The 9,318-nt window shown below is 51.9% G+C and overlaps 1 protein-coding gene across 2 annotated transcripts; it reads left to right on the top strand.

Annotated features, from left to right (window-relative positions):
• The first annotated feature begins 692 nt into the window (after nucleotides 1-692).
• On the top strand, nucleotides 693-7,770 carry MS4A15 (membrane spanning 4-domains A15). Of its 2 annotated transcripts, XM_023559789.2 has the most exons (6): nucleotides 693-1,145; nucleotides 3,146-3,268; nucleotides 3,916-3,972; nucleotides 5,447-5,539; nucleotides 5,923-6,036; nucleotides 7,461-7,770. In XM_023559789.2, exons 1-6 carry the CDS (start codon nucleotides 921-923, stop codon nucleotides 7,575-7,577), a joined length of 729 nt encoding a protein of 242 aa, XP_023415557.1. In that variant the 5' UTR covers nucleotides 693-920; the 3' UTR covers nucleotides 7,578-7,770. The 2 variants fall into 2 exon arrangements, with proteins under 2 accessions (XP_023415557.1, XP_023415558.1); XM_023559790.2 differs by lacking the exon at nucleotides 3,146-3,268.
• The last annotated feature ends 1,548 nt before the right edge of the window (nucleotides 7,771-9,318 follow it).

Below are 9,318 nucleotides of genomic sequence, written 5' to 3'. Positions count from 1 at the left end.
TTACGGAAGGAAGTTGTTTACACAAGGCCACTTACCTGTGGGCTGAAAGGCAGGAAATGGTGGATGAGCTCTGGGCTACCGGTGAAGAGACATGGGCTCTCTCTCAACTCTGCCTCTCCTACTGGCTTGTGTGTTCTTGGGCAAGGTTCTTGCCCTCTCTGCGGAAAGGAAAAAGTTTAAATAGATGCTCCTCCCAAAGGTCCTTGCCACCCCTGATTTAGCGCTGAGATTAAGAGCATGGCCTCTGGGGTCAGAGAAACCGGAGTTCAAGTCTTGGCCCTGCCCAACCTAGAGGGCCTTGACTTAGGATAATCCTTCATTTGTCTAAGCTTCCTGCACTTCACTACTCCCCAAAAGGTTGGCGGTTCGAGCCTACCCAGTGGTGCTGCAGCAGAAAGGCCTGGCAGCCTGCTTCCATAAAGATTACAGCCAAGAAGACACTCTGGAGCAGTTCTACTCCGTAACACATGGGGTCACCATGAGTCAGAATCAACGCAACTGCAACAGGTCCACTTCTCTGGCAGTCCCTGGGGGGCAAAAACATTTCTACAAACAGAAAGATCATTGGTTCAAATCCACCCATCCAGAGGCACCTTGGGAAAAAGGCCTGGTGATTTGCTTCTGAACAGTCACAGCCTTGAAAACCCTACAGAACACAGTTCTATTCTGCACACATGGGGTCACCGTGAGTCAGAACTGACTCAATGGCAACTGGTTTGTCTCTTTGTTCATTTGCTTGTTTGTTCTCACTTCTCTGAAGCCTAGCTCCCCCATCTACACTCAGAAACATCCGCGCCTGCTCACAGGGCTGAACAAGCAGGGGTGGGTAAGCACGGTGTTCACAGACTAAAAATTATTATTATCATTAAAACTATTGTTGTTCTCTCCTAAGCCTTTGTTTCCCAGGCTCTCTGAGCACAATGTCTGCAGCCTCTGCCAGCAATGGCGTGTTTGTTGTCATCCAGCCCAGCAACACCAGCGGCCTCCGCCCACCTCCAGCCATTCTGCCCACCTCCATGTGCCAGCCTCCTGGGATCATGCAATTCGAAGAGCCTCCACTAGGGGCGCAAACACCAAGGGCTACCCAGCCATCTGACCTGAGGCCCGTGGAGACATTCCTGACAGGAGAGCCCAAAGCTTTAGGGGTAAGAACAGCCTCTTATAATCTTTAACCTTTAAGCCTTAAGCCAAAACTATCCCCTGAAGTCTTCTCTGAACCAATAGTTTATCTTACTAAGTAAAGTATGTCTGCCTTGAGCACTGGCTTTTTTAAAGAGTGATCTATGTGAGATCAAATTGACAACAGCAACTCGAAAGGTTAGATGAGAAGCTTAGGGGGCAGTGAGTTTAAGTCAACAGTGGTGGAACAATTTGGTAAAGGATGGTGAGAATGGTTGCACAGTTTGAAGGATATGATCCGTGTCACTGAACTGTAGAGATTGTTTAAATGGTGTATGGCTGTGTATATTTTCTTCAAAATAAAAACAAATAAAAAGAACAGCTGCTCATATGACCTGAGGTGTAGGTGCTGGGCAGATAGTGAGCACCCCAGTACTTGGGCGTTCATGCACACTTGGGGGTTGGGGGAACAGATAGTCAACAAATACTTGATAAGGACCTGTCCCCCGTGGAGCTCATAGACAGCCAACCAGTAAACAAATGACTAATTTAATTGCAAATAGGTAAATAGAAATAGGGAAGGAGAAAATGACTGGTAGGGGAGGGGCACTATTAGCAAGGACAGATAAGAAGGCCTCTCTGGGAGTGTCTCAGTTACCTAGTGCTGCTATAACAGAAATACCACAAGTAGATGAATTTAACAAACAGAAATTTATTTTCTCACAGTTTAGGAGGCTAGAAATCCAAGTTTGGGGCACCTGCTCTAGGGGAAGGCTTCCTCTCTCTGTCAACTCTGGAGGAAAGTCTTGGTCTCTTTAGTTTTTGCCTCCTGGTCACTTGGAGATCTCCATGTGTCTTGGCATCTATCTTATCCCATTTCTTTTTGCTAGCTTGGGTTTAATCTCCTTTTTTTTTTAATATCTCAAAAGAGATTGACTCAAGACATACCCTACACTAATCCTGCCTCATTAGCATAACAAAGACAACCCATTGCCAAATGAGACTATAACCACAGGCACAGAGGTTAGGATTTACAACACATGGTTTTGGGAAACATAAATCAATCCATAACAGGGAGGATGACGTTTCAGCTAAAACCCAGATGCTGTGCCAAAGCCAGCCAAGGGAAGCTCTGGGGGAAGGCCTCACAAGGTAAAGGGAGAAGCAAATAGAAGGGACTTGTGGTGGGAGTGAGATTGGTTTATTCAGGAGAGGGACCAAGGGCTGGCATGGCTGGAGCATAATAAGCAAAGGAAGAAAGGAGATGAGATGAAGCTCAAGTGGTAGGAGAGGGCCAGCTTATGTAGGGCTGACGGCTTCTGGCAAGATGGCATCTAAGAGGTTTTCCTCTAAGAAGTTTTTCAGATGGCATTGAGATGTTGGCCTCTGCGAGAAAAGAAAACTTCATATTTATATGTATACCCATATATATGCATACATAGATATACACACACATAGGAAGACAGGTATACGTATGTGCACGTACCTGTGTATACCAGTTGTCCTTGAGTCGATTCTGACTCATGGTGACTCCATGTGTGTCAGAGAAGAACTGTGCTCCATAGGGTTTTCAGTGGCTGGTTTTTTGGAAGTAGAAGTACAAAGTGAAGTATTCAGTGCAGAGAATGTTGTGAGTCATTAGAATGAGGCCTAAAACAAAGCCATGTAGCCACTGGAGATCCCTGGCTAAGAGCACAAAGCAGGATACATCCCCATGGGGAGCCCCACCTTCTGCCATATAAAAATATATATGCCCAGAGGGTCGGGAATCAGAAAGAAGACATCCTCAGAGACATGGAGACAGGCAAGTGGGTCCCGTTGGCTGTGGGGAACTGGCTTTCCTTCTTAAAACTGTCTGTTATGGTTGTTACTGTCATGCCTCCTCAAAACAAAGGAATCTGAGATTGTTTGCTGACGCCCGGCCTAAGTTGGGGAGGGTAGGGCGCTGCCTCGCTCGCCTCCAGCCGGCAGGGGGCAGTGTGGAGCGGGCTCCATGGCCGGGCTGAGCGCCGCCCTCTCCCTGCAGACTGTGCAGATTCTCATCGGCCTCATCCACCTGGGCTTTGGCAGCGTGCTGCTCATGGTCCGCGGAGGCCACGTGGGGATGCTCTTCATCGAAGGCGGCGTCCCCTTCTGGGGTGGAGCCTGTGTGAGTGCCGCGACCATCAATGGGGAACATGCCCTGACTCACCTCTCCCCCTGGGCCCCGCCCACCCCCCCATTGCTGGACACAGCCCCTCCTGGGTGGGGCCTGAGGGCACCTCTAGAAGAATTTGAAGAAAAAAAAAACAGTTGCTTAGTCAGTTCCGACTCATGGCGACCCCATGTGTGTCACAACAGAACTGCACTCCATAGGGTTTTTAATGGCTTGATCTTTCAGGAGATCACCAGGCCTTTCTTCCAAGGCACCTCTGGGTGGACTCAAACCGCCAACCTTTTGGTTAGCACCCAAGCGTGTTAACTGTTTGCACCATCCAGGGACTCCAGAAGCACTTGAGCCTAAACCTAACTCCTAACCCCAAACCCTAATCATAAGCCTAAACCTGATCCCACACCTGTGTGTGGAGAACTCCCGGGAAAGAGCCTACCTGAAAGAAGCTGCCAAAGAGGGTGGGAGCAAGGGATCAAGGATGAGGACACCAACCACCTGAATTACTGGATTCTAAGCCCCAGCCCTCATCCAAACCTGACCTGCAGAAACCCTTTAGCTCCCCTGGGGGTCCCAGCCCACCATGAGTGGAGCCTCCTGGGAGTCTGACAGCAGAAGCCTCACTGGGTCACCTCTTCCCCACACAGTTCATCATCTCGGGGTCCCTCTCAGTGGCTGCCGAGAAGAACCACACCAGCTGCCTGGTAAGTCTGCACAGTGGACCCCAGGGCACAGAACTGCTGGGTTCCACTCCACCCTGCCCCCCTCCCATCCATGCACCATTCAACAACTGCCTCCTGGGGGCTCAGTGCCAGGTGTAGTAACACCAGACAGACCAGACACAGGACAGCCCCATGAGACAGGAGGACCGGAAACGCACATTTCAAACTACAACAGAGGGTTTGTGAGGGCCCACAAATGACACACTGATGGTTGTTCACAGAAAGGAGGCCTCCGGGAAGAGGAAACGAGTGATGGTGGTAGAGTCTAGAATTACAGATGGAGATCAGATGGGCATGGAGGTGGACATGGGCACGGTTGCTGCGGGAAACCACCTGTGTTTCCATTCCATCAGAGCAAGAAATTTGATGGAGGAATGATCAAGGGCCAGATCATAGAAGGCTCCAGTGCCTTCTGCTGGCAGTGGGGAGGTGGTGGAGGCCTTTGAACAAGATAGTGCCTGGCTTTGGCCATGAAGGCCAAGTTCCCTGCCCTCACAGAGGTTGCGTTCTGGTGTCTGGTAAGACACCCGGAAAACAAACTAACCAATATGAGAGGTTCAGAGCATGGAAAGTGCTAGAAGGATGCATTCTTTCCTTTGTAAGAGAAAGTCATCAGTGGGGTGCAGAGGGGTGAAGGGTCCTGCTTAGCTTGGATGACTCAGGGTCCCTGAGGGGGCATCTCTGAGACAAGACCTCACTGCTGAGACAGCATCAGCCCTGGGAGGGGCAGGTGCCACATGGGGATGAGGTGGGGTGGGAGGAGCCTGGGGGCAGAGAGGAGACCAGGTGCTGGACTATAGCAAATAAGAGGCAGAGTAGAAGGAGACGAACTTCGAGGAAGAGGCCGAGGCTAATAGCTCAGGGGCCAAATACCAAAAGGAATTTATTTTAAGGGCAGCTAGAGGCCACTGAGGATTCCAGCAGGCAGCGCAGGGTCTCAGGACTTTGCTCTGCCCACTGTTGCCTGAGACCTCGTGGAAATGGCTTCAGTGCTTCTCCCACAGGGCCTCGGTGTCTACAGCATAGGGCCTTCCCAGTCCCCCGCCCCGGAGGAAAGTGTCACCAGCATCTGCACCTGCAGGGTGCTCAGCCTGGGGGTAGGGGTGGGCAAGAAGCCTGCTGCCAACTCTGCCCCAAGAGCCCAGGTAGGAGACCCAAGGCCCTTCCTCCTGGCGGCTGCCAAGAAGATGACAGGGTTAGGGAGGCAGCGGAGTCATTTTCCTGAGGCCTAGAGGAAGGAGAAGAGGAGAGGAGCATGGCCACCAAGAATACAGCCAGGCTCACATCGCTGTCCCTGCTGCCTCCTAGGCCATGGGAGATATGAGCATTGGAGAGAGGCATCCTGACCTGGGGAGCCTGTCGTGTCTTGTCCTTCCTCCTTCCCCTTGCCTCTTCCCTCTCCTCCTTCTCCCCTACCCCCACCCCACTCTCCACCCCATCTCTCTCCCTCCTGCAGGTAAGGAGCAGCCTGGGCACCAACATCCTCAGTGCCATGGCAGCCTTTGCCGGGACAGCCATTCTGCTCATGGATTTCGGTGTCACTAACTGGGTGTGTTGTCCAGTGCCCCCAGGAGTGGGGAAACTTGGAGAATGATGGGGGCATGTCCAAGAAGGGGAGGGAGGCAAGTGTTTGCAGTACCAGGAAATTCAGGGGTCGGGGCGTTGGTGGGGTCTCCCAGTCCCAGTAGACCCCATGAGTGTATTGACCCTTTGACCCTCCCCCAGGAATGGGGCATGAGGAGGAACAGAGAGGCAGGCTGGTAGAGTGAGGGGGGGCACAGCACTGGCAGCAGGAGAGCTGGCTCCAAGGACACCTTTGCCACCAACTCACTCTGTGGCCCTGGGCAAATTACTTCTTCTTGCTCTGGGCCCCCTTTCTTCCTGTGTTCTAGAGCTTTTGGCTTGCCTTGACCGTGAGTTTTTGGTTCCCAGGATGTGGGCAGAGGCTACCTGGCCGTGCTCACCATCTTCACTATCCTGGAGTTCTTCATCGCCGTCATTGCCACCCACTTTGGGTGCCAAGCCACCCGTGCCCAAGCCAATGCAGTGAGTACTTCCACCCCCACGCCTACCCCAAACCTGGATGGATAGGAAATCTGCTGGATGGGGACACTCTCTGCTTCCAGCCCCTCCCTTCTTTTCTCCAGGAAGCAATTTGAAGGGACTAGGCTGCCATGAGCTCCCCATTTTCATATATCAAGGGACCCCAAAGGAGTCTAAGTCCCTGGGTGGTACAGTTTGTACTCAACTACTAACCTAAAGATTAGTGGCTCAAACCCACCCCGCAGCCCACGGAAGATAGGCCTGGCGATCTGTTTCCTTTAAGATTGCAGCCAAGGAAACCCTATGAAGTGCAGTTCTACTCTGTAACACATGGGGTCGCCATGAGTCGGAGTGGGCAACTAAAACAACAAAGAAGTCTTTGCTGATTAATGAAAATGGAACCATTCTTCTCGTGACCACAGGGGGGCGCCAGCACCCACAGACCAGCTACTCTTTGAGGCTGAGCTAAGAGTCTTGATGCAGAACCCTTGAAGGCCTGGGCACAGGAGTGAGTGGGGTGTGGGAAGGACCCTCCAGGAGTTCACAGACCATGAGGGAGACGGGGGGGACATCAGGAAGGGCAACATGACTGAGGTGCAAATTGAACTCTTGGTGTCCAGGAAAATGGAAGACGGTGAATATGCTAAGAAGGGGACACCCGCATTAGGGGAACCAGTTGAAGCAACAGCTGCCTCAGGCAGTAAAATGCAGGCGAGGCGTGCTGGTGAGGGGGTACAAAAGGTGGCGGGGACTACTGCGGGAATTTGAGCGGGGGAGCGAGGTGAGTAGAGCAGGGTTCAGGAAAAATCAATCGAGAGGTTTTTTTGAATGCAAAGGTGGGGTGAGGGGAGTGCTGGAGGCGGGGATGTCAGAGAAGAGGCCAGTGCTGTGGTCCTGACAAGAGGTAATGAAGCTGTCCTGGGGCAGTTCAGAGAGAAAGACCTCCGTTCGGAACATGAGCTCCTAGAGAAATGGGACTTTTTTCTTCACTGCTATACTCCAAACGCTTGGGTCATAGTTGGCCCCGGCAAAAACCAGTTGCCATCAGGTCAGTTCCAACTCATGACAAGTCCCTGGGTGATGCAAATCGTTAATGCACTCAGCTGCTAACTGAAAGGTTGGAGGTTCGAGTCCCCCAGAGGTGCCCCGAAGAAAGGCCTGGTGATCTACTTCTGGAAATTCAGCCATTGAAAACCCTATGGAGTACAGTTAAATTCGGACATACATGGGGTCACCATGAGGCGTGGATAAGTACATTTTGAAATATCAGTTGAATGAATGACAATCGTAAATCAACCAATTCAGACTTGCAGCAGAATTCATTACCAGGGTGCTGTTCTTAAAATTTCCACAAGGGGGCACCATTGTACCACCTCCCTGGGTTCCAAAGGCCTCCAGACTTTCACTCGATGTCATTTTCTTTGCAGCCTGTGATTTTCCTACCAAATGCCTTCAGCACAGACTTCAACATCCCAAGCCCGGCAGCTTCTCCGCCCCCCGCCTATGACAATGTGGCGTATATGCCCAAGGAGTCTTCTGAGTAGATGGTCACTCTCGTGGGGCTGAAACCCAGCCTCTCCCCACCCCCACCCAATTAACCTGGGAGTTGGGGGGCAGACTTTCTTCTGTCCTGTCTCCCCTCCTTCCCCCAAATCTCTGCATTTTGTGATATCCCAGTGAAGCGTTACCTGGTGACATCTATCCCACACACTGGAGAGTGGTTTCTTGCCTAAAAAACTACAGAATAATGTCCAGGGTGTGTTTTCTCATTTCCTGAGCCCCAGCACCCTTCCAAGGTGTACCCCCTTTTTGCTGCTTTTTATTTGTCACATCTGCTCATTTGGAGCTGGGGAGCAGGGTGGGGGGAAACTGTGGCCCCTGGCCCTCACCCATATGGGCTTGGGAAGTTCCTTTAAGTTCAGCAAGCCCAGACTGCTACAGAGAAGATAGGCCTGTGGGTGTTCTGAATACTGAGTCCTACCCTGGCATTTCACGGAGGTACAGAGACCAGGCCCCAGTCACACAGCAAAGCAGTGGGACTGACCTCAGCTCCCCTGGCCCCAAGACCTGCTCTGTCCTTTGCACTCTGCTGCCACGGCTTTGGACCTCAGTTTCCCCACGTGTACACTAAAGCATTGAACCTGATGACCTGTAAGGCCCTTCTAGGCCCCACAGGCACCTGGGGCTGGCAGGAGGGAGAGGCTGCAGTGGGCCAAGCTCTCCTGGGCTCCCAGCTGAGTCCCAGGGCGAAGCCAGGCATCACTCTCCTCCCACTGAAAACCCTCATTTTCCTTATGGTAAAATGGAGTTGGTATTGACTCCAGCTCTGGCTGCCACCTGGGTTGGAGAGGTTGCAGGGGAGGGACAAAGCCAGCCCACTTGTCCATCCACTTCATCTCAGAGTGCCCAGCGATGGTGGCCCTCCCTCTTCAGTCAGCTCAGTACCCGCCCCCACCCCCACCCCCGTGCCTTTCAGTGCTCTCTTCCCCACCCCTACGGCCCCGGAGTGTAATTGCAGGAGCTGGGCAGCCTCTCTGGGGGACAAGGAGTGGCCTTCAGCCCTATATCCAGAGCCCTGTGGATGGCATGTGTCTTCCATACCATAAGAAGGAATAAACTATGTGGCTTGAACTTTGAGCTGGTCTCACTGCAATGGCATTTTCTCCTTAACCTCGGGGGCTTCTAATGGTTGTCCCATGTTTATCAGAGGATCTGGGTGGCTGTCCCCCATTGTCATATCAAAAGAGCACCCACGGTATAATCCTCATCTACCCCCACGTGAGAGCAGGCATTAGTGTCCTGGTCTCCTAGCTGCCATAACAAATATCACAAAGAGGGTGACTTATAGGAACAGAAATGCATTGTCTCACAGTGCTGGAGGCAGGAGTCCGAATTCAGGGGGTCAGCAGGGCTGTCTCTCTATGAAAGTCTCCAGGGGAAGATCTATTCTTGACTCCCCCAGCTTCTAGGTTTGCTGGGCTTTCCCTGGCTCACAGAGGCATCTTCACATGGCCGTCTTTCCTCTTTCTGTCTGTCTGTCTCTTCTCTCAAGTTGGATTAGGATCCACCCCTACTCCAGTATGACCTCATGTCACCTGACAACCTCTTCAGAGACCCTATTTCCAAAAAGGTCACATTCACAGGTACCAAGAGTTAGGATTTCCACATGTCTTTGTGGGAACCCAATTCAGGCCATAACAATTAGTATCCCCACTTCATAGCTAAGGACACTGAAGTTGAAAAAGGTTGAAACACATACCCAAGGCCACCAAGCTAGTAAGAGGC

Source organism: Loxodonta africana, chromosome 7 (assembly GCF_030014295.1).
Source record: "Loxodonta africana isolate mLoxAfr1 chromosome 7, mLoxAfr1.hap2, whole genome shotgun sequence".
Lineage (NCBI taxonomy): Eukaryota > Metazoa > Chordata > Mammalia > Proboscidea > Elephantidae > Loxodonta > Loxodonta africana.
Note: the sequence above shows the minus strand (reverse complement) of the source record. Positions and strands in the feature narration are given on the sequence as shown.

What these genes read in the sequence shown, in the direction of transcription:
- MS4A15 (XM_023559789.2), top strand. Translation starts at nt 921, where the DNA reads ATGTCTGCAGCCTCTGCCAGCAATGGCGTGTTTGTTGTCATCCAGCCC. An exon ending in ATTTCGGTGTCACTAACTGG is followed by an intron (nt 5,540 to 5,922) that starts GTGTGTTGTCCA and finishes TTTGGTTCCCAG; the next exon opens with GATGTGGGCAGAGGCTACCT. An exon ending in CCCGTGCCCAAGCCAATGCA is followed by an intron (nt 6,037 to 7,460) that starts GTGAGTACTTCC and finishes TTTTCTTTGCAG; the next exon opens with CCTGTGATTTTCCTACCAAA.